The 20,358-nt window shown below is 39.0% G+C and overlaps 1 protein-coding gene and 1 pseudogene across 1 annotated transcript; both read left to right on the top strand.

The window, feature by feature from the left end:
- Positions 1-6,405: 6,405 nt before the first annotated feature.
- Positions 6,406-16,900, top strand: LOC132362860 (pepsin B-like). The gene is given in 4 exon segments (XM_059918006.1): positions 6,406-6,461; positions 6,993-7,153; positions 16,684-16,767; positions 16,770-16,900. Coding segments are annotated over 4 exon segments (432 nt in total).
- On the top strand, positions 13,247-14,152 carry LOC132351137 (proteasome subunit alpha type-3-like; annotated as a pseudogene).
- Positions 16,901-20,358: the final 3,458 nt, after the last annotated feature.

Here is a 20,358-nt window from a genome sequence, read left to right on the forward strand (position 1 = left end):
TTACTAAGGAAAATAGTAACTTTACAATGCAAGAAACACAGCAGACAGCATATAATACAAGAGATCAAAAAGTTAATATCACCAGCAATGAGACATGCCAACATCATGTAACTCCTGATATGATGCACTGAGGAGGACACAATATCCGTCCTCTGACTTTCTTTCCAAAAATGCATAACCTGAGTTTAAACATAAGAAAATATCAGACAAACCCAAAATGAAAAACATTCTACAAAATAACTGGCCATATTCTTCAAATGTGTCCAAGCCATGAAAGACAAGAACTACCCAGGTTGGGGGAAACTAAGGAGATATGACAACTAAATGCAATGTAGGATCCCAGATTGAATTCTGGACCAGAAAGAGGCATTTCCTTCAAAATAGAGCTTGTATTGAACAAGTTCTTGACACATCCACTGCTCCTTCACTGACCTGAGACCCCCCCATCACCTCTCATCTGTGTTACTAAGATAATCTTGGCTTCTTTGTTTTTATCCTTGTCCCCTACAGTCTATTATCAGCCCAGCACCCAAACTGAAGTCTGATCATGTTGTTCCTTTACAGTGGTTCCTGATTTTACTCAGAATGAAAGACAAAGCCTTCAGAATGACCAGCAAAAACTTTCCATGGTCAGGCTTCCCAGACCTCTAGAAGGGGCTCTCTCAGCTCTCTCCCTTACACACTGTGCTGCAGCTCTGCCCAGCTCTTTCTTCTTCACTGACACCCAGGCACACTCTGCCTTAAGACCTTTGCAAGGCTGTTCATTTGGTCTGGAACATCTTCTCCCATATATCCCCATAATGCATGCCCTTATCTTTTAGTCTTTTATCAAATGGCATATTTTCAACAAGGCATACACTAATCACCCTATTGAATACTGCCAACTGCACATTCCCTGCCCCTACACTTCTTTTTTGAAGTATAATTATCTTACAATATTGTATTAGTTTCAGGTGTACAACATAGTGATTTGATATTTTTATACATTCTAAAATGATCACCATGATGTCTAGTTACCTTCTGTCACCATACAAAGTTATTGCAATATTATTACTATATTCCTTATGCTGTAAATTATAACTGTGACATTTATTTTATACTCGAAATTTGTGCCTCTTTATCTCCCTCAGCTATTTCACTTATTCCCCCAATTCCACAGAAACCAGTTTGTTCTTTGTATCTATGTGTCTGTTTCTTTTTGTTATGTTTGTTCTTTTATTTTGCTTTTTATATTCCACATATAAGTAAAATCATATGGCATTTGGCCATTTGCAGCAACTTAGATGCAACTAAAGATTATCATACAAAGTGAAGTAAGTCAGAAAGAGAAAGAGAAATACCATATGATATCACTTATATGTAGAATCTAAAATATGACACAAATGAACCTATCTATGAAACAAAAACAGAATCAGGGACATAGAGAATAGATTGGTGGTTGCCAAGGGGGATCAGGGTGGGAGACAGATGGATTGGGAGTTTGGGATTAGCAAATGCAAACTGGTATATATAGGATGGATAAACAACAAGGTCCTACTGTATAGCACAGGGAACTATATTCAATATCCTGTGATAACAGAGATCAGCTCAATGCTTTGTGACCACCTAGAGGGGTGGTAGGGAGGGTGGGAGGGAGATGCAAGAGGGAGGAGATATGGGGATATATGTATATGTATAGCTGATTCACTTTGTTATAAAGCAGAAATTAACACACCATTGTAAAGCAATTATACTCCAATAAAGAAGTTAAAAAATAAATATCTTCCACCAAAAAAAAAGAAAAATCTTGTGATAAACCATAATGGAAAAGAATATGAAAAAGAATGTGTGTGTGTATATATATATACACACACACACACACACACACATTCTGCATGTATATACATGTATAACTGAGTCACTTTGCTGTACAGCAGTAATTAATACAACACTGTATATCAACTATACTTCAATAAAAAGTTTTAAAAAAATCACACAGCATTTGTCTTTCTCTCTGTCTGACTTATTTTACTTAGCATAATACCCTCTAGATCCAACCAAGTTGTCACAAATGGCAAGATTTTATTCTTTTTTTGTAGCTGAGTAATATTCCATTGTATATATATATACCACATCTTTATCCATCTATCTATTGATGAACACTTAGGTTGCTTACACATATTGGCTATTGTAAATAATGCTGCAATTAACATAGGGCTGCATACAACTTTTTGAATTAGTACTTTTTTTTTTTTTGGAAAAATACTCAGAAGTGGAATTACTAGATATTATGGTAGTACTATTTTTACTTTTGAGGAAACTACATACTGTTTTCCATAGTGGCTGTACCAATTTACATTCCCACCAACAGAGCACAAGGGTTCCCTTTCTCCACATCTTTGCCCACACTTGTTATTTGTTGTCTTTTTGATAATAGCCATTCTGACAGGTGTAAGATGATATCTCCTTATAGTTTTGATTTGTATTTCCCTGAAGATTAGTGATTTTGAGCATCTTTTCATGTGTCTGTTGGCCATCTGTATGTCTTCTTTGGAAAAAATGTTTATTCAAGTCCTCTGCCCATTTAAAAAACTTTTTTATGTTGAGTTGTAAGAGTTCTTTGTATATTTTGGATATTCCTCCCTTATCAGATATATCATTTGCAATATCTTCTCCCATTAGTAGGTGGCCTTTTTGTTTTGTTGATGGTTTCCTTCACTGTGCAAAAGCTTTTTGGTTTTTTTAGTTCTATTTGTTTATTTTGCTATTTCAATTATTCTGCTCTGATCTTTATCATTTCTTTCTACTAACATTGGGTTTTGTTTGTTCTTCTTTTTCTGGTTCCTTAGGTGTAAAGTTAGGTTATTTAGTTGAGATTCATCTTGTTTCTAGAGGTAGGCTTGTATTACTATAAACTCTCCTCTTAGAACTGCTTTTGCTGCATACTATAGATTTTGGATCATTGTGTTTCCATTTTCATTTGTCTCCAGGTATTTTTTGATTTCTTCAGTGACCACTGGTTGTTTAAAAGCGTAATGTTTAGGGCTTCCCTGGTGGCGCAGTGGTTGAGAATCTGCCTGCCAATGCAGGGGACACGGGTTCAAGCCCTGGTCTGGGAAGATCCCACATGCCGCGGAGCGACTAGGCCCGTGAGCCACAATTACTGAGCCTGCGCGTCTGGAGCCTGTGCTCCGCAACAAGAGAGGCCACGATAGTGAGAGGCCCACGCACCATGATGAAGAGTGGCCCCCGCTTGCCGCAACTGGAGAAAGCCCTCGCACAGAAACGAAGACCCAACACAGCCATAAATAAATAAATTAATTAATTAATTAATTAATTTAAAAAGCATAATGTTTAGCCTCCATGTGTTTGTGTACTGCAGTTTTTTTTATTTTAGTTGATTTCTAGTCTCATACCATTGTGGTCAGAAAAGATGCTTGATATGATTTCAATCTTCTCAAATTTATTGAGACTTGTTTTGTGGCCAGCATGTGATCTATCCTGGAGAATGTTCCATTTACACTTGAAAAGAATGTGTATTCTGCTGCATTTGAATGAAGTGTTCTATATTTATCTACTAAGTTCATCTGCTCAAATGTGTCATTTTAGGCCAGTATTTCCTTATTGATATTCTGTCTGAATGATTTGTCCATTGATGTAAGTGTGGTGTTAGACAAAGTAGTCCTCTACTATGTTTGTGTTACTATCAATTTCTCCCTTTATGGTTGTTAATATTTCCTTTATAAATTTAGGTGCTCTTATGTTGGGTGCATATGTATTTACAATTATTATGTCTTCTTATTGGATTGAGTCCTTTATCATTATGTAATGTCCTTTTTTGTCTCTTGCTAGAGTGCTAGTCTTAAAGTCTATTTTTTCTGGTATAAGAACTGCTACTCCAGCTTTCTTTTCATTTCCATTCACATGAAATACCTTTTTCCATCCCTTCACTTTCAGAGTGTTTCTTTAGACCTGAAGTGAGTCTTTTGTAGGCAGTATTTTATGTGTCTTTTTTTTTTTAATCTATTCAGTCACTCTATGTCTTTGATTAAGGCAGTTAGTCCATTTACATTTAAAGTAATTATTGATAGGAATGTACTTACTGCCATTTTGTTAATTATTTTCTGGTTGTTTTGTCCTGCCGCCACACTTTGGTATTCCTACACTGCCTTACTTTTTTTTTGTATTCCATAGAAGCAACCTGCTTTTGTAAGTTAGGAATATTGGTATCAGGTGACAGTAGCACACAGGGTTACTTTATGAATACGGTACTTTTATTGGGGTATAGTTGTTTTACAATGTTGTGCTTCTACTGTACAGTGAGGTGAGGTAGAGTTCCTTGTGCAATACAGCAGGTTCTCATTAGTTATCTATTTTATACATATTAGTGTATATATGTCAATCCCAATCTCCCAATTCATCCCACCCCCTTTCCCCCCTTGGTGTCTGTACATTTGTTCTCTACGTCCGTGTCTCTATTTCTGCCTTGCAAACCAGTTCATCTGTACCATTTTTCTAGGTTCCACATATATGTGTTAATATATGATATTTGTTTTTCTCTTTCTGACTTACTTCACCCTGTATGATAGTCTCTAGGTCCATCCACGTCTCTACAAATGACCCAATTTCATTCCTTTTTATGGCTGAGTAATATTCCATTGTATATGTGTACCATATCTTCTTTATCCATTCATCTGTCGATGAGCATTTAGCTTGTTTCCATGACCCGGCTATTGTAAATAGTGCTGCAATGAACATTGGGATGCATGTGTCTTTTTGAGTTGTGTTTTTCTCTGGGTATATGCCCAGTAGTGGGATTGCTGTTTCATATGGTAATTCTATTTTTATTTTTTTAAGGAACCTCCATACTGTTCTCCATAGTGGCTATATCAATTTACATTCCCACCAACAGTGCAAGAGGGTTCCCTTTTCTCCACACCCTCTCCAGGATTTATTGTTTGTAGATTTTTTTATGATGGCCATTCTGACCAGTGTGAGTTGATGCCTCATAGTTTTGATTTGCATTTCTCTAATAATTAGTGATGTTGAGCATCTTTTCATGTGCCACTTGGCCATCAAATACAGTATTTTCATTACCACTCTCATTCATTCAATGCTCATTTGAATGCCTAAAGTAATCACATTGCCTCATAATTTGAATATGAATCAATACCAAAAGGAAAATGGGGGGGATAAATTAGGAGGTTGGGATTAACATACACACTACTATATACAAAATAGATAATCAACAAGGACCTACTTTGTAGCACAGGGAACTATACTCAATACTCTGTAATAACCTATATGTGAAAAGAATTTGAAAAAGAACAGATATATGAATACATATAACAATCATTTGCTGTACACCTGAAACTAACGCAACATTGTAAATCAACTATACTTCAATATAAAAAAATTTTTTTAAAGAATGCAGACATTTACATGCAAGGATCATTTCTTAATTATCTTTGTGTGCCAGAGCTTAGTACAGAGGTGAGCACTGAGTAGTCCTTCCATAAATATTGGCTAATTTGTGAACTAATAATTTGAAAATAAAGATCAGATTGTCATAGACTATAATAATCACATATGGATGGCTAGATGAGAGTGATCAGAGGAAGAGAGAGGGAAAGAAGAAGTAGAGAGTAGATAGTAAATCTCAAAAATCACATGCCTTCTGGAGCCAAAGAGCAAATTGTTCTACTCTTCTGGCAAAAGTTGCCAGCAGCCATTTCTGTGTAGACAGGGGCACCAGGATTCTTTCTCCCCAGTGCATTTTACGTTAGTTATCACATCCTAATATTTATATTCCATCAGCAAAGCCACTGATTGCCTTTTAAATTGGCTACAAAATGAACATTAAAGTACTTGATACTTGCCAGAGGGAAAAACAAACAGATTATTAGCTTGTGTAGGGACACAAGCTGGTACACAGATAGGAAAGCTCATGTGCCTAGAGATTAAATGTGCAGGGAGAGGGCTTCCATGGTGGTGCAGTGGTTAAGAATCCGCCTGCCAATGCAGGGGACACGGGTTCAAGCCCTGGTCCAGGAAGATCCCACATGCTGTGGAGCAACTAAGCCCATGATCCACAACTACTGAGCCTGTGCTCTAGAGCCTGCAAGCCACAACTACTGAGCCCATGTGCCACAACTATTGAAGCCACATGCCTAGAGCCCATGCTCCACCACAAAAGAAGCCACCACAATGAGAAGCCTGTGCACCGCAATGAAGAGAAGCTCCCACTTGCCGCAACTAGAGAAAGCCCGTGCACAGCAACGAAGACCCAATGCAGCCAAAAATAAAAATAAATTTTTTTGAAAAGTGCAGAGAGATGAGAGAGAGACTCAACTTCCTTCTGTGTATCCTAACCCTTGGGTCTGCCACCGTGTCCTGTGTGTTGGTGGACAGTGAAAAATTGTCACCATGAAGATTCTTGTCTTGGTCCTGGTTTGTCTACACCTCTCAGAGGGTGTGGAAAGGTTTGTATTGGGATTCAGGTTCATTGTGAATTCCAGTCTTTAAAGAGAATGACAAGCCAGAGAAGAGCAAAGTAATCCATCTGTACATCTCTTCGAAAGGCAGTCAGATTGTTTCTTGATACCATAAAGTGAAAACCTGCTGGGGGCCAAGACTTAAATGGATGGATGGATGGATGGATGGATGGATGTGTGTGTGTAGGAGTGAGTTGGGTGTATTTTTTGCTTAAGAATGAAGGATACACGATCCCTGCCTCAGCTTATAGGAGGGTCTGGGAAGAAACAAACATTTCTTCTCTGGAAACAATATATAAGTACAAAACCCAAATATATGGAATAGTGTATTTCCATGCTGGGAATGCTGGAGTAACTGTGGAGATCAGAAGTTGCTAAAATCTGGGAGGATTTCCTATAAGAGGCTCGTCTTTAGCAGAGTACTGAAGAGGTTTGAAAACTCCAGGTCAGGTCATTGAAGGAATTGTTGTAATGGGACAAGGTGAAGCTCATTCTTTTTGTTTACCATATTCTCTGCAGAATCATGCTGAGGAAAGGAAAGTCTATCTGCAAGGTGATGGAGGAGCAGGGTGTAATGGAGAAATTCCTAAAAAAACACCCAAAGGTTGATCCAGCTGCCAAGTATCATTTCAATAATAATGCTGTTGCTTATGAGCCCTTCACCAACTACTTGGATGTGAGTGAATTGGGAGGTGGTGTCCATGACCCTTGGCTAATAACCATTCTTAAATACTCATTTATACTTCTTATTAGCTCTGATTTTGGACTAGTTACAGAACCTAAGTCTCACTTTCATATGGAAACTATCTGAAAGAGTTATGAGTTGGTGCTAATAGTATAGTAGTTCTTTTTCCTTCCTGCTTCCCAAAGTCCCATTTATATGGTTAAGGGATTCATAGAGGGAATGTTCAAGCTGATTGAGAGATCCAAAGGAGGTCCTAGCAATGAGTTGCAGGGGAAAGAAGGAAAACATATGCAAGCCACTGGACAAAATCTCCAGTGGCTCCAGACACTATATATCTCCCTTTTCTGGAAAGACACACAGGTGACCACAGCAAATATTTGAATGGTCTTGAGGCTACAGTATCTGCTCAGGGCATCACAACGTACTGGTGTCCTATGGACTGTCCTTAGTGAAATGTTACATAGAGTCTAGAGCTGGAAGCCACTTTAGGGATCTCCTACTTCAACTACCACGTTTTACAGATAGAGGAACTGGAAGCAGGTAAATGACATGGCTGACACAAATCCATTTAGAACTTAAACTACCTCTCAGTGACATTTTCTTCTTGCTTTCCATGCTACCTCTCACTTTAGACTTCCAAGAACTCTTTGCAAGTATATGACCAGGAGAGAGGAGAACGGTAGTGGGAGTATCTAACACTAGAAATGAAGGGGAGACGAGTGTGTGTGCGAATATGTATGTGTGTTTGTGTGTGTGTGAGTGTGTGTGTGAAGTGGGAGCATGGATAGACACTGGGAAAAGAGGGAAAAGTGATTCTTCTCCATCTTTGGGTATTCTGGCAGAGCATGGTAAATCCATGGAGGTATCACCTTATTACAAGGCAGAAAACACATTTAAAAGAGGATATTGGGGGAGGAGCTTCAAGATGGCGGAGGAGTAAGACGCGGAGATCACCTTCCTCTCCACAAATACATCAGAAATATATCTACATGTGGAACAACTCCCACAGAACACCTACTGAACGCTGGCAGAAGACCTCAGACCTCCCAAAAGGCAAGAAACTCCCCATGTACCTGGGTAGGGCAAAAGAAAAAAGAAAAACAGAGACAAAAGACTAGGGATAGGACCTGCACCAGTGGGAGGGAGCTGTGAAGGAGGAAAGGTTTCCACACACTAGGAAGCCCCTTCGCAGGTGGAGACTGTGGGTGGCTGAGGGGGGGAGCTTCGGAGCTACAGAGGAGAGCACAGCAACAGGGGTGTGGAGGGCAAAGTGGAGAGATTCCCGCACAGAGGATTGGTGCTGAACAGCACTCACCAGCCTGAGAGGCTTGTCTGCTCACCTGCCGGGGCGGGCGGGGACTGGGACCTGAGGCTCGGGCTTCGGTCGGATCCCAGGGAGAGGACTGGGGTTGGCTGCATGAACACAGCCTGAAGGGGACTAGAGCTCCACAGCTAGCCGGGAGGGAGTCCGGGTAAAAGTCTGGGGCTGCCAAAGAGGCAAGAGACTTTTTCTTGCCTCTTTGTTTCCTGGTGCACGAGGAGAGGGGATTAAGAGCGCCACTTAAAGGAACTCCAGAGACAGGAGTGAGCCGCGGCTATCAGCACGGACCCCAGAGACGGGCATGAGACGCTAAGGCTGCTGCTGCAGCCACCAAGAAGCCTGTGTGCAAGCACAGGTCACTATTTACACCTCCCCTCCCGGGAGCCTGTTCAGCCCGCCACTGCCAGGGTCCCGTGATCCAGGGACAACTTCACTGGGAGAACACACAGCGCGCCTCAGGCTGTTGCAACGTCACGCCGGTCTCTGCCGCTGCAGGCTCGCCCTGCATTCTACCCCTCCCTCCCCCCGGCCTGAGTGAGCCAGAGCTCCCGAATCAGCTGCTCCTTTAACCCCGTCCTGTCTGGGTGAAGAACAGACGCCCTCAGGCGACCTACACGCAGAGGCGGGTCCAAATCCAAAGCTGAACTCTGGGAGCTGTGCGAACAAAGAAAAGAAAGCAAAATTTCTCCCAGCAGCCTCAGGAGCAGAGGATTAAATCTCCACAGTCAACTTGATGTACCCTGTATCTGTGGAATGCCTGAATAGACAACGAATCATCCCAAATTGGGGAGGTGGACTTTGGGAGAAAAGATATACATATATTTTTTCCCTTTTTCTCTTTTTGTGAGTGTGTATGTGTATGCTTCTGTGTGTGATTTTGTCTGTATAGCTTAGCTTTTACCATTTGTCCTAGGGTTCTGTCTGTCCTTTTTTTTTTTATTACTTTTAAAAATTTCTTCCTTTATAATTATTTTATATTTTTTATTTTAATAACTTTATTTTATTTTATCTTCTTTCTTTCTATTTTTTCTCCCTTTTATTCTGAGCCATGAGGATGAAAGACTAAGTGCTCCAGCCAGGCGTCAGGGCTGTGCCTCTGATGTGGGAGAGCCAACTTCAGGACACTGGTCTACAAGAGACCTCCCGGCTCCACGAAATATCAAAGAGCAAAAATCTCCCAGAGATCTCCATCTCAACGCCAAGACCCAGCTTCACTCAACGACCAGCAAGCTACAGTGCTGGACACCCTAGGCCAAACAACTAACAAGACAGGAACACAACACCATCCATTAGCAGAGAGGCTGCCTAAAATCATAATAAGGCTATAGACACCCCAAAACACACCACCAGACGTGCACCTGCCCACCAGAAAAACAAGGTCCAGCCTCATCCACCAGAACACAGGGACTAGTCCCCTCCACCAGGAAGACTACACAACCCACTGAACCAACATAGCCACTGGGGACAGACATCAAAAACAACAGGAACTACGAACCTGCAGCCTGTGAAAAGGAGACCCCAAACACAGTAAGTTAAGTAAAATGAGAAGACAGAAAAACACACAGAAGATGAAGGAGCAAGGCAAAAACCCACCAGAACAAACAAATGAAGAGGAAATAGGCACTCTACCTGTAAAAGAATTGAGAATAATGATAGTAAAGATGATCCAAAATCTTGGAAATAGAATAGAGAAAATACAAGAAACATTTAACAGGACCTAGAAGAACTAAAAAACAAACAAACAGTGATGAACAACACAATAAATGAAATTAAAAATTCTCTAGACGGGATCAATAGCAGAATAACTGAGGCAGAGGAACGGATAAGTGACCTGAAAGATAAAATAGTGGAAATAACTGTTGCAGAGCAGAATAAAGAAAAAAGAATGAAAAGAATTGAGGACAGTCTTAGAGACCTCTGGGACAACATTAAACACACCAGAATTCGAATTATAGGGGTCCCAGAAGAAGAAGAGAAAAAGAAAGGGACTGAGGAAATATTTGAAGAGATTATAGATGAAAACTTCCCTAATATGGGAAAGGAAATAGTCAATCAAGTCCAGAAAGAACAGAGAGTCCCATACAGGATAAACCCAAGGAGAAACATGCCAAGAAACATATTAATCAAACTATCAAAAAAATAAATACAAAGAAAAAATATTAAAAGCAGCAAGGGAGAAACAACAAATAACACACAAGGGAATCCCCATAAGGTAAACAGCTGATCTTTCAGCAGAAACTCTGCAAGCCAGAAGGCAGTGGCAGGACATATTTAAAGTGATGAAGGAGAAAAAACTACAACCAAGATTACTCTATCCAGCAAGGATCTCATTCAGATTTGATGGAGAAATTAAAACATTTACAGACAAGCAAAAGCTAAGAGAATTCAGCACCACCAAACCAGCATTACAACAAATGCTAAAGGAACTTCTCTAGGCAGGAAATACAAGAGAAAGAAAAGACCTACAGTAACAAACCTAAAACAATTAAGAAAATGGTAATAGGAACATACATATTGATAATTACCTTAAATGTAAATGGATTAAATGTGCTAACCAAACGACATAGACTGGCTGAATGGATCCAAAACAAGACTCGTATATATGTTGTCTACAAGAGACTCACTTCAGACTTAGGGACACAAACAGACTGAAAGTGAGGGGATGGAAAAAGATATTCCATGCAAATGGAAATTAAAAGTAATCTGGAGTAGCAATTCTCATATCAGACAAAATAAACTATAAAATAAAGACTATTACAAGAGACAAAGAAGGACACTACATAATGATCAAGGGATTGATCCAAGAAGAAGATATAAAAATTGTAAATATTTATGCACCCAACATAGGAGCACCTCAATACATAAGGCAAATGCTAACAGCCATAAAAGGGGAAATCATCAGTAACATAGAGTAGGGGACTAAAAACCCCAGTTTCACCAATGGACAGATCATCCAAAATGAAAATAAATAAGGAAACACAAGCTTTAAATGATACATCAAACAAGATGGACTTAATTGATATTTATAGGACATTCCATTCAAAAACAGCAGAATACACTTTCTTCTCAAGTGCTCATGGAACATTCCCCAGGATAGATCATATCTTGGGTCAAAAATCCAGCCTTGTTAAATTTAAGAAAATTGAAATCATATCAAGTATCTTTTCTGACCACAATGCTATGAGACTAGATATCAATTACAGGAAATATCTGTAAAAAATACAAACACATGGAGGCTACACAAATCACTACTTAATAACCAACAGATCTCTGAAGAAATCAAGGAGGAAATAAAAAAATACCTAGAAACAAATGACAAGGAAAACATGACGACCCAAAATCTATGGGATGCAGCAAAAGCATTTCTAAGAGGGAAGTTTATAGCAATACAATCCTACCTTAAGAAACAAGAAACATCTCAAATAAACAACCTAACCTTACACCTAAAACAATTAAGAGAATGAAGAACAAAAAAATCCCAAAGTTAGCAGAAGTAAAGAAATCATAAAGGTCAGATCAGAAACAAATGAAAATGAAATGAAGGAAACGATAGCAAAGATCAATAAAACTAAAAGCTCGTTCTTTAAGAAGATAAACAAAATTGATAAGCCATTAGCCAGACTCATCAAGAGAAAAAGGGAGAAGACTCAAATCAATAGAATTAGAAATGAAAAAGGAGAAGTAACAACTGACACTGCAGAAATACATAGGATCATGAGAGATAACTACAAGCAACTCTATGCCAATAAAATGGACAACCTGGAAGAAATGGACAAATTCTTAGAAATGCACAACCTTCCGAGGCTGAACCAGAAAGAAATAGAAAATATGAACAGACCAGTCACAAGCACTGAAATTGAAACTGTGATTAAAAATCTTCCAACAAAGAAAAGCCCAGGACCAGATGGTTTCACAGGCGAATTCTATCAAACATTTAGAGAAGAGCAAACACCTATCCTTCTCAAACTGTTCCAAAATATAGCAGAGGGAGGATCACTCCCAAACTCATTCTACGAGGCCACCATCATCCTGATACCAAAACCAGACAAAGATATCACAAAAAAAGAAAACTACAGGCCAATAACACTGATGAACATAGATGCAAAAATCCTCAACACAACACTAGCAAACAGAATCCAACAGCACATTAAAAGGATCATACACCATGATCAAGTGGGGTTTATCCCAGGAATGCAAGGATTCTTCATATACGCAAATCAATCAATGTGATGCACCATATTAATAAATTGAAGGAGAAAAACCATATGATCATCTCAATAGACGCAGAGAAAGCTTTTGACAAAATTCAACACCGATTTTTGATAAAAACCCTCCAGAAAGTAGGCATAGAAGGAACTTACCTCAACATAGTAAAGGTCATATATGAGAAACCGACAGCCAACATCGACCACAGTGGTGAAAAACTGAAACCATTTCCACTAAGATCAGGAACAAGACAATGTTTCCCACTCTCACCACTATTATTCAACATAGTTTTGGAAGTGTTAGCCACAGCAATCAGAGAAGAAAAAGAAATAAAAAGAATCCAAATCAGAAAAGAAGAGGTAAAGCTGTCACTGTTTGCAGATGACATGATACTATACATAGAGAGTCCTAAAGATGATACCAGAAAACTACTAGAGCTAATCAATGAATTTGGTAAAGTAGCAGGATACAAAATTAATGCACAGAAATATACAGCATTCCTATACACTAATGATGAAAAATCTGAAAGTGAAATTAAGAAAACACTCCCAGGTAGGGGGATCGCTTTAGACCCTGAAGACCTAGGCGTCCCAGTGGTTTTTAGCACGATGAGCTCAATTGGCACTGGGTATGACCTGTCAGCCTCTACATTCTCTCCTGATGGAAGAGCTTTCCTAGTTGAGTATGCTATGAAGGCTGTGGACAATAGTAGCTATTGGAATCAGATATAAAGATGGCATTGTCTTTGGGGTAGAAAAGTTAGTCCTTTCTAAACTTTATGAAGAAGGTTCCAACAAATGACTTTTTAATGTTGATCGGCATGTCGAAATGGCAGTAGCAGGTTTGTTGGCAGGTGCTCGTTCTTTAGCAGACATTGTGAGAGAAGAGGCTTCCAACTTTAGATCTAGCTTTGGATATAACATTCCACTAAAACATCTTGCAGACAGAGTGGCCATGTATGTACATGCCTATACACTCTACATTGCTGTTAGACCTTTTGGCTGCAGTTTCATGTTAGTGTCTTACAGTGTGAATGATGGTGCACAACTCTACATGATTGACCTATCTGGTGTTTCATATGGTTATTGGGCCTGTGCCATTGGCAAAGCCAGACAAACTGCAAAGACAGAAATCAAAAAGCTTCAGATGAAAGAAATGACCTGCCGTGATGTTGTTAAAGAAGTTGCAAAAATAATTTACATAGTACATGATGAAGTTAAGGATAAAGCTTTTGAACTAGAGCTCAGCTGGGTTGGTGAAATAACTAACGGAAGACATGAAATTGTTCCAAAAGATATAATGGAAGAGACAGAGAAATATGCTAAGGAATCTTTGAAGGAAGAAGACGAATCAGATGATGATGACATGTAACATTTACTTCATTTACTTCTATTTAACTATTTAGCCCTTCGGATTAATACATACCCACTGATCAACTTTCATTAAATCTTTGTCTTGTAAAAAAAAAAAAAAGGAAGCACTCCCATTTACCGTTACAATAAAAAGACTAAAATACCTAGGAATAAACCTACCTAAGGAGACAAAAGTCCTGTATTCAGAAAATTATAAGACACTGATGAAAGAAATTAAGGATGATACAAATAGATGGAGAGACATACCATGTTCTTGGATTGGAAGAATCAACATTGTGAAAATGACTCTACTACCCAAAGCAATCTACGGATTCAATGCAATCTCTATCAAACTACCACTGGCATTTTTCACAGAACTAGAACCAAAAATTTCACAATTTGTATGGAGACAAAAAAGACCCCGAATAGCCAAAGCAATCCTGAGAAAGCAAAACAGAGGTGGAGGAATCAGGCTCCCTGACTTCAGACTATACTACAAAGCTACAGTAATCAAGACAATATGGTACTGGCACAAAAACAGAAATATAGATCAATGCAACAGGATAGAAAGCCCAGAAATAAACCCATGCACATATCATCACCTTATCTTTGATAAAGGAGGCAAGAATATACAGTGGAGAAAAGACAGCCTCTTCAATAAGTGGTGCTGGGAAAACTGGACAGGCACATGTAAACGTATGAAATTAGAAAACTCCTTAACACCATACACAAAAATAAACTCAAAATGGATTAAAGACCTAAATGTAAATCCAGACACTATCAAACTCTTAGAGGAAAACATAGGCAGAACACTCTATGACATAAATCACAGCAAGATCCTTTTTGACCCACCTCCTAGAGAAATGGAAATAAAAACAAAAATAAACAAATGGGACCTAATGAAAACTAAAAGCTTTTGCACAGCAAAGGAAACCATAAACAAGACCAAAAGACAACCCTCAGAATGAGAGAAAATATTTGCAAATGAAGCAACTGACAAAGGATTAATCTCTAAAATTTACAAGCAGCTCATGCAGCTCAATATCAAAAACACAAACAACCCAATCCAAAAATGAGCAGAAGACCTAAATAGACATTTCTCCAAAGAAGATATACAGATTGGCAACAAACACATGAAAGAATGCTCAACATCACTAATCATTAGAGAAATGCAAGTCAAAAGTACAATGTGATATCATCTCACACCAGTCAGAATGGCCATCATCAAAAAATCTAGAAACAATAAATGCTGGAGAGGGTGTGGAGAAAAGGGAACACTCTTGCACTGTTGGTGGGAACATAAATTGATACAGCCACTATGGAGAACAGTATGGAGGTTCCTTAAAAAACTAGAAATAGAACTACCATAAGCGCAGCAATCTCACTACTGGGCATATACCCTGAGAAAACCATATTTCAGAAAGAGTCATGTACCAAAATATTCATTGCTTCTCTATTTACAGTAGCCAGGACATGGAAGCAACCTAAGTGTTCATCAACAGATGAATGAATAAAGAAGATGTGGCGCATATATACAATGGAATATTACTCAGCCTTAAAAAGAAATGAAATTGAGTTATTTGTAGTGAGGTGGATGGACCTAGAGTCTGTCATACAGAGTGAAGTAAGTCAGAAAGAGAAAAACAAATACCGTATGCTAACACATATATATGGAAGCTAAGAAAAAAAAAATGGTCATGAACAACCTAAGGGCAAGATGGGAATAGACATAAACCTACTAGAGAATGGACTTGAGGATATGGGGAGGGGGAAGGGTATGGTGGGACAAAGTGAGAGAGTGGCATGGACATATATACATACCAAACGTAAAATAGATAGCTAGTGGGAAGCAGTCGCATAGCACAGGGAGATCAGCTCAGTGCTTTGTGATCACCTAGATGGTGGGATAGGGAGGGTGGGGAGGAGGGAGACGCAAGAGCGAAGAGATATGGGAACATATGTATATGTATAACTGATTCACTTTTTTATAAAGCAGAAACTAACACACAAATATTGTAAAACAATTATACTCCAATAAAGATGTTTAAAAAAAATACCCTAGGATTTTTGCCAAAGTAGAGTTAAGTAATCACTGTTTTTTTCTTGGTCAGACTAAGGACTCTGGACAAAATACACAAAACTTACAAAGGACGGAGGAGAAAAGAAAATTCTGTGTCAAATATTTATGGTCAACTGTTTTCAGGATCATGAATATATGAGTTCTTATGAAAAATACATGTCATTGTTTAGTTAATTCCTAATTTCTGAACTGGCAACTTATACATGTGTTTATATTTTTCCTGTTCACCTTTTGGACATTATGATGATTATTAATTTTTCTTTCAGAATATTGATAATGGAAAGGAAAGCAATAAAATGGAAATTAAAAAAATAAAATAAAATAAATAAAAGAGGATATTGTCTTTCCAGACTAAGTCTCAGCTGGTCAAAGGTTTTCAATTAGGGACACAAAAGTAGAATATTGAGATCAACTGGCTCCAGGTGGAAAGACGAACTTGAGAGAGAAGTCTCTTATTCCCCAAGGAAATCATTTGGGCAAAATATGGCTTCCAGTGGGCCAAATTCTTCCCCATCCTTAGGACAAGCCTTGGTTGCTTAATGAGGGTGATAAAACTTTCTTTTCAGTCTATTTTGGGGATATCAACATTGGGACACCACCTCAAAATTTCCTGGTCCTCTTTGACATGGGCTCCTCCAACCTATGGGTGCCTCTACCTACTGCCAGACCCAGGCTTACTGTGAGTATACCACTACGCCAAGTCCAGAGTTCTTGGTGCATAAACATTATCTCATGCTCCTTAAGTTAAAACATCTGGAAATCTTGCCATTGGTCTACATTTGAGAAGTCCTGGGGATTGGTTCAAGATGGCAGAGTAGAAGGACGGGCACTCAGTCCCTCTGGAGAGCACTGGAATCACAACTAACTGCTGAACAATCATCACCACGAAGACACTGGAACTCACCAAAAAAGATGTCTTACATCCAAAGACAAAGGAGAAGCCACAATGAGACAGTAGGAGGAGAACAATCACAATAAAATCAAACCCCATAACTGCTGGGTGGGTGACTCACAAACTGCAGAACACTTATACCACAAAAGCCCACCCACTGGAATGAAGGTTCTGAGCCCCACGTCAGGCTTCCCAACCTGGGGTCCAACAGCGTGAGGAGGAATTCCTAGAGAATGAGACTTTGAAGGCTAGTGGGGTTTGATTGCAGCACTTCGACAGGACTGGGGGAAACAGAGACTCCACTTTTGGAGGTCACACAAAAATAGTGTGCATATCAGAACCCAGGGGAAGGAGCAGTGACCCCATAAGAGACTGAACCCGACCTACCTGCTAGTATTGGAGAATCTCCTGCAGAGACAGGGAGAGGTTGTGGCTCACTATGAGGACAAGGACACTGGCAGCAGTAGTTCTGGGAAGTATTCCTTGGCATGAGTGCTCCCAGAGTGCACCATTAGCCCCACCAATTAGCCGGATAGGCTCCAGTGTTGAGTCACCTCAGCCAAATAACCAACAGGGAGGGAACCCAGCCCCACCCATCAGCAGACAAGCAGATTAAAGTTTTACTGAGCTCTGCCCACCAGAGCAACAGTCAGCTCTACCCACCAACAGTCCCTCCCATCAGGAAACTTGCACAAGCATTTTAGATAGCCTCATCCACCAGAGGGCAGACAGCAGAAGCAAGAAGAACTACAATCCCACAGTCTGTGGAACAAAAACCACAATCACAGAAAGATAAACAAGAAAAGGCAGAGGGCTATGTACCAGATGAAGGAATAAGATAAAACCCCAGAAAAACAACTAAATGAAGTGGAGATATGCAACCTTCCAGAAGAAGAATTCAGAATAATGATAGTGAAGATGATCCAGGACCTGGGAAAAAGAATGGAGGCAAAGATCGAGAAGATGCAAAATATGTTTAACAAAGACCTAGAAGAATTAAAGAACAAATGCCTAGAAGAATTAAAGAATAAACAAACAGAGATGAACAATACAATAACTGAAATGAAAAATGCACTAGAAAGAATCAATAGCAGAATAACTGAGGCAGAAGAACGGATAAGTGACCTGGAAGACACAATGGTGGAATTCACTGCCAAGGAGCAGAATAAAGAAAAAATGAAAAGAAATGAGAACAGTCTCAGAGACTTCTGCAACAACATTAAATTCACCAACATTAGAATTATAGGGGTCCCAGAAGAAGAAGAAGAGAGACAAAGGACCTGAGAAATTATTTGAAGACATTATAGTAGAAAACTTCCCTAATATGGGAAAGGAAATAGCCGCCCAAGTCCAGGAAGTGCAGAGAGTCCCAGGAAGGATAAACCCATGGAGAAACACGCCGAGACACATAGTAATCAAATTGACAAAAATTAAAGACAAAGAAAAATTATTGAAAGCAGCAAGGGAAAAATGACAAATAACATACAAGGGAACTCCCATAAGGCTAACAGCTGATTTCTCAGCAGAAACTCTACAAGCCAGAAGGGAGTGGCATGATATACTTAAAGTGATGAAAGGGAAGAACCTACAACCAAGATTACTCTACCCAGCAAGGATCTCATTCAGATTCGATGGAGAAATCAAAAGCTTTACAGACAAGCAAAAACTAAGAGAATTCAGCACCACCAAACCAGTTCTACAACAAATGCTAAAGGAACTTCTCTAAGTGGGAAACACACGAGAAGAAAAGGACCTACAAAAATAAACCCATAACAATTAAGAAAATGGTCATAGGAACATACATATCGATAATTACCTTAAACGTGAATGGATTAAATGCTCCAACCAAAAGATACAGGCTCGCTGAATGGATATAAAAACAAGACCCATATATATGCTGTCTAGAAGAGACCCACTTCAGACCTAGGGACACATACAGACTGAAAGCGAGGAGATGGAAAAAGGTGTTCCATGCAAATGGAAATCAAAAGCTGGAGTAGCAATACACATATCAGATAAAATAGACTTTAAAATAAAGACTATTACAAGAGACAAAGAAGGAAACTACATAATGATCAAGGGATCAATCCTAGAAGAAGATACAACAATTGTAAATATTTATGCACCCAACATAGGAGCACCTCAATACATAAGGCAACTGCTAACACCTATAAAAGAGGAAATCAACAGTAACACAATAATAGTGGGAGACTTTAACACCTCACTTACACCAATGGACACATCATCCAAAAAGAAAATGAATAAGGAAACACAAGCTTTAAATGACACCTTAATCAAGATGGACTTAATTAATATTTAAAGGACATTCCCTCCAAAAACAGCAGATTACACTTTCTTCTCACGTGAACATGGAACTTTCTCCAGGATAGATCACATCTTGGGTCACAAATCAAGCCTCAGTAAACTTAAGAAAATTGAAATCATATCAAGCATCTTTTCTGACCACAACACTATGAGATTAGAAATCAATTAAAGGGAAAAAAACGTAAAAAACACAAACACATGGAGGCTACGTTAGTAAATAACCAAGAGATCACTGAAGAAATCAAAGAGGAAATAAAAAACAATACCTAGAGACAAATTACAACGAAAACACAATGTCCCAAAACCTATGGGTTGCAGCAAAAGCAGTTTTAAGAGGGAAGTTTATAGCAATACAAGCCTACCTGAAGAAACGAGAAAAATCTCAAATAAACAAGCTAACCTTACACCTAAAGGAACTAGAGAAAGAAGAACAAGCAAAACCCGAAGTTAATAGAAGGAAAGAAATAAACATCAGAGCAAAAATAAATGAAATAGAAACAAAGAAAACAATAGCAAAGATCAATAAACCGAAGAGCTGGTTGTTTGAGAACATAAACAAAATTGATAAACAGCTAGCCAGAGTCATCAAGAAAAAGAGCGAGAGGACTCAAATCAATAAAATTAAAAATGAAAAAGGAGAAGTTACAGCAGACACTGCAGAAATACAAAGCATCCTAAGAGACTACTACTAGCAACTCTATGCCAATAAAATGGACAATCTGGAGGAAATGGACAAATTCTTAGAAAGGTATAACCTTCCAAGACTGAACCAGGAAGAAACAGAAAATATGAACAGACCAATCACAAGTAATGAAATAGAAACTGTGATTTAAAATCTTCCAACAAACAAAAGTCCAGCACCAGATGGCTTCACGGGTGAATTCTATCAAACATTTAGAGAAGAGCTAACACCCATCCTTCTCAAACTCTTTCAAAATATTGCAGAAGAAGGAACACTCCCAAACTCATTCCATGAGGCCACCATCACCCTGATACCAAAACCAGATAGAGATACTACAAAAAA

The sequence above is a fragment of the Balaenoptera ricei genome, chromosome 1, assembly GCF_028023285.1.
Source record: "Balaenoptera ricei isolate mBalRic1 chromosome 1, mBalRic1.hap2, whole genome shotgun sequence".
NCBI lineage: Eukaryota > Metazoa > Chordata > Mammalia > Artiodactyla > Balaenopteridae > Balaenoptera > Balaenoptera ricei.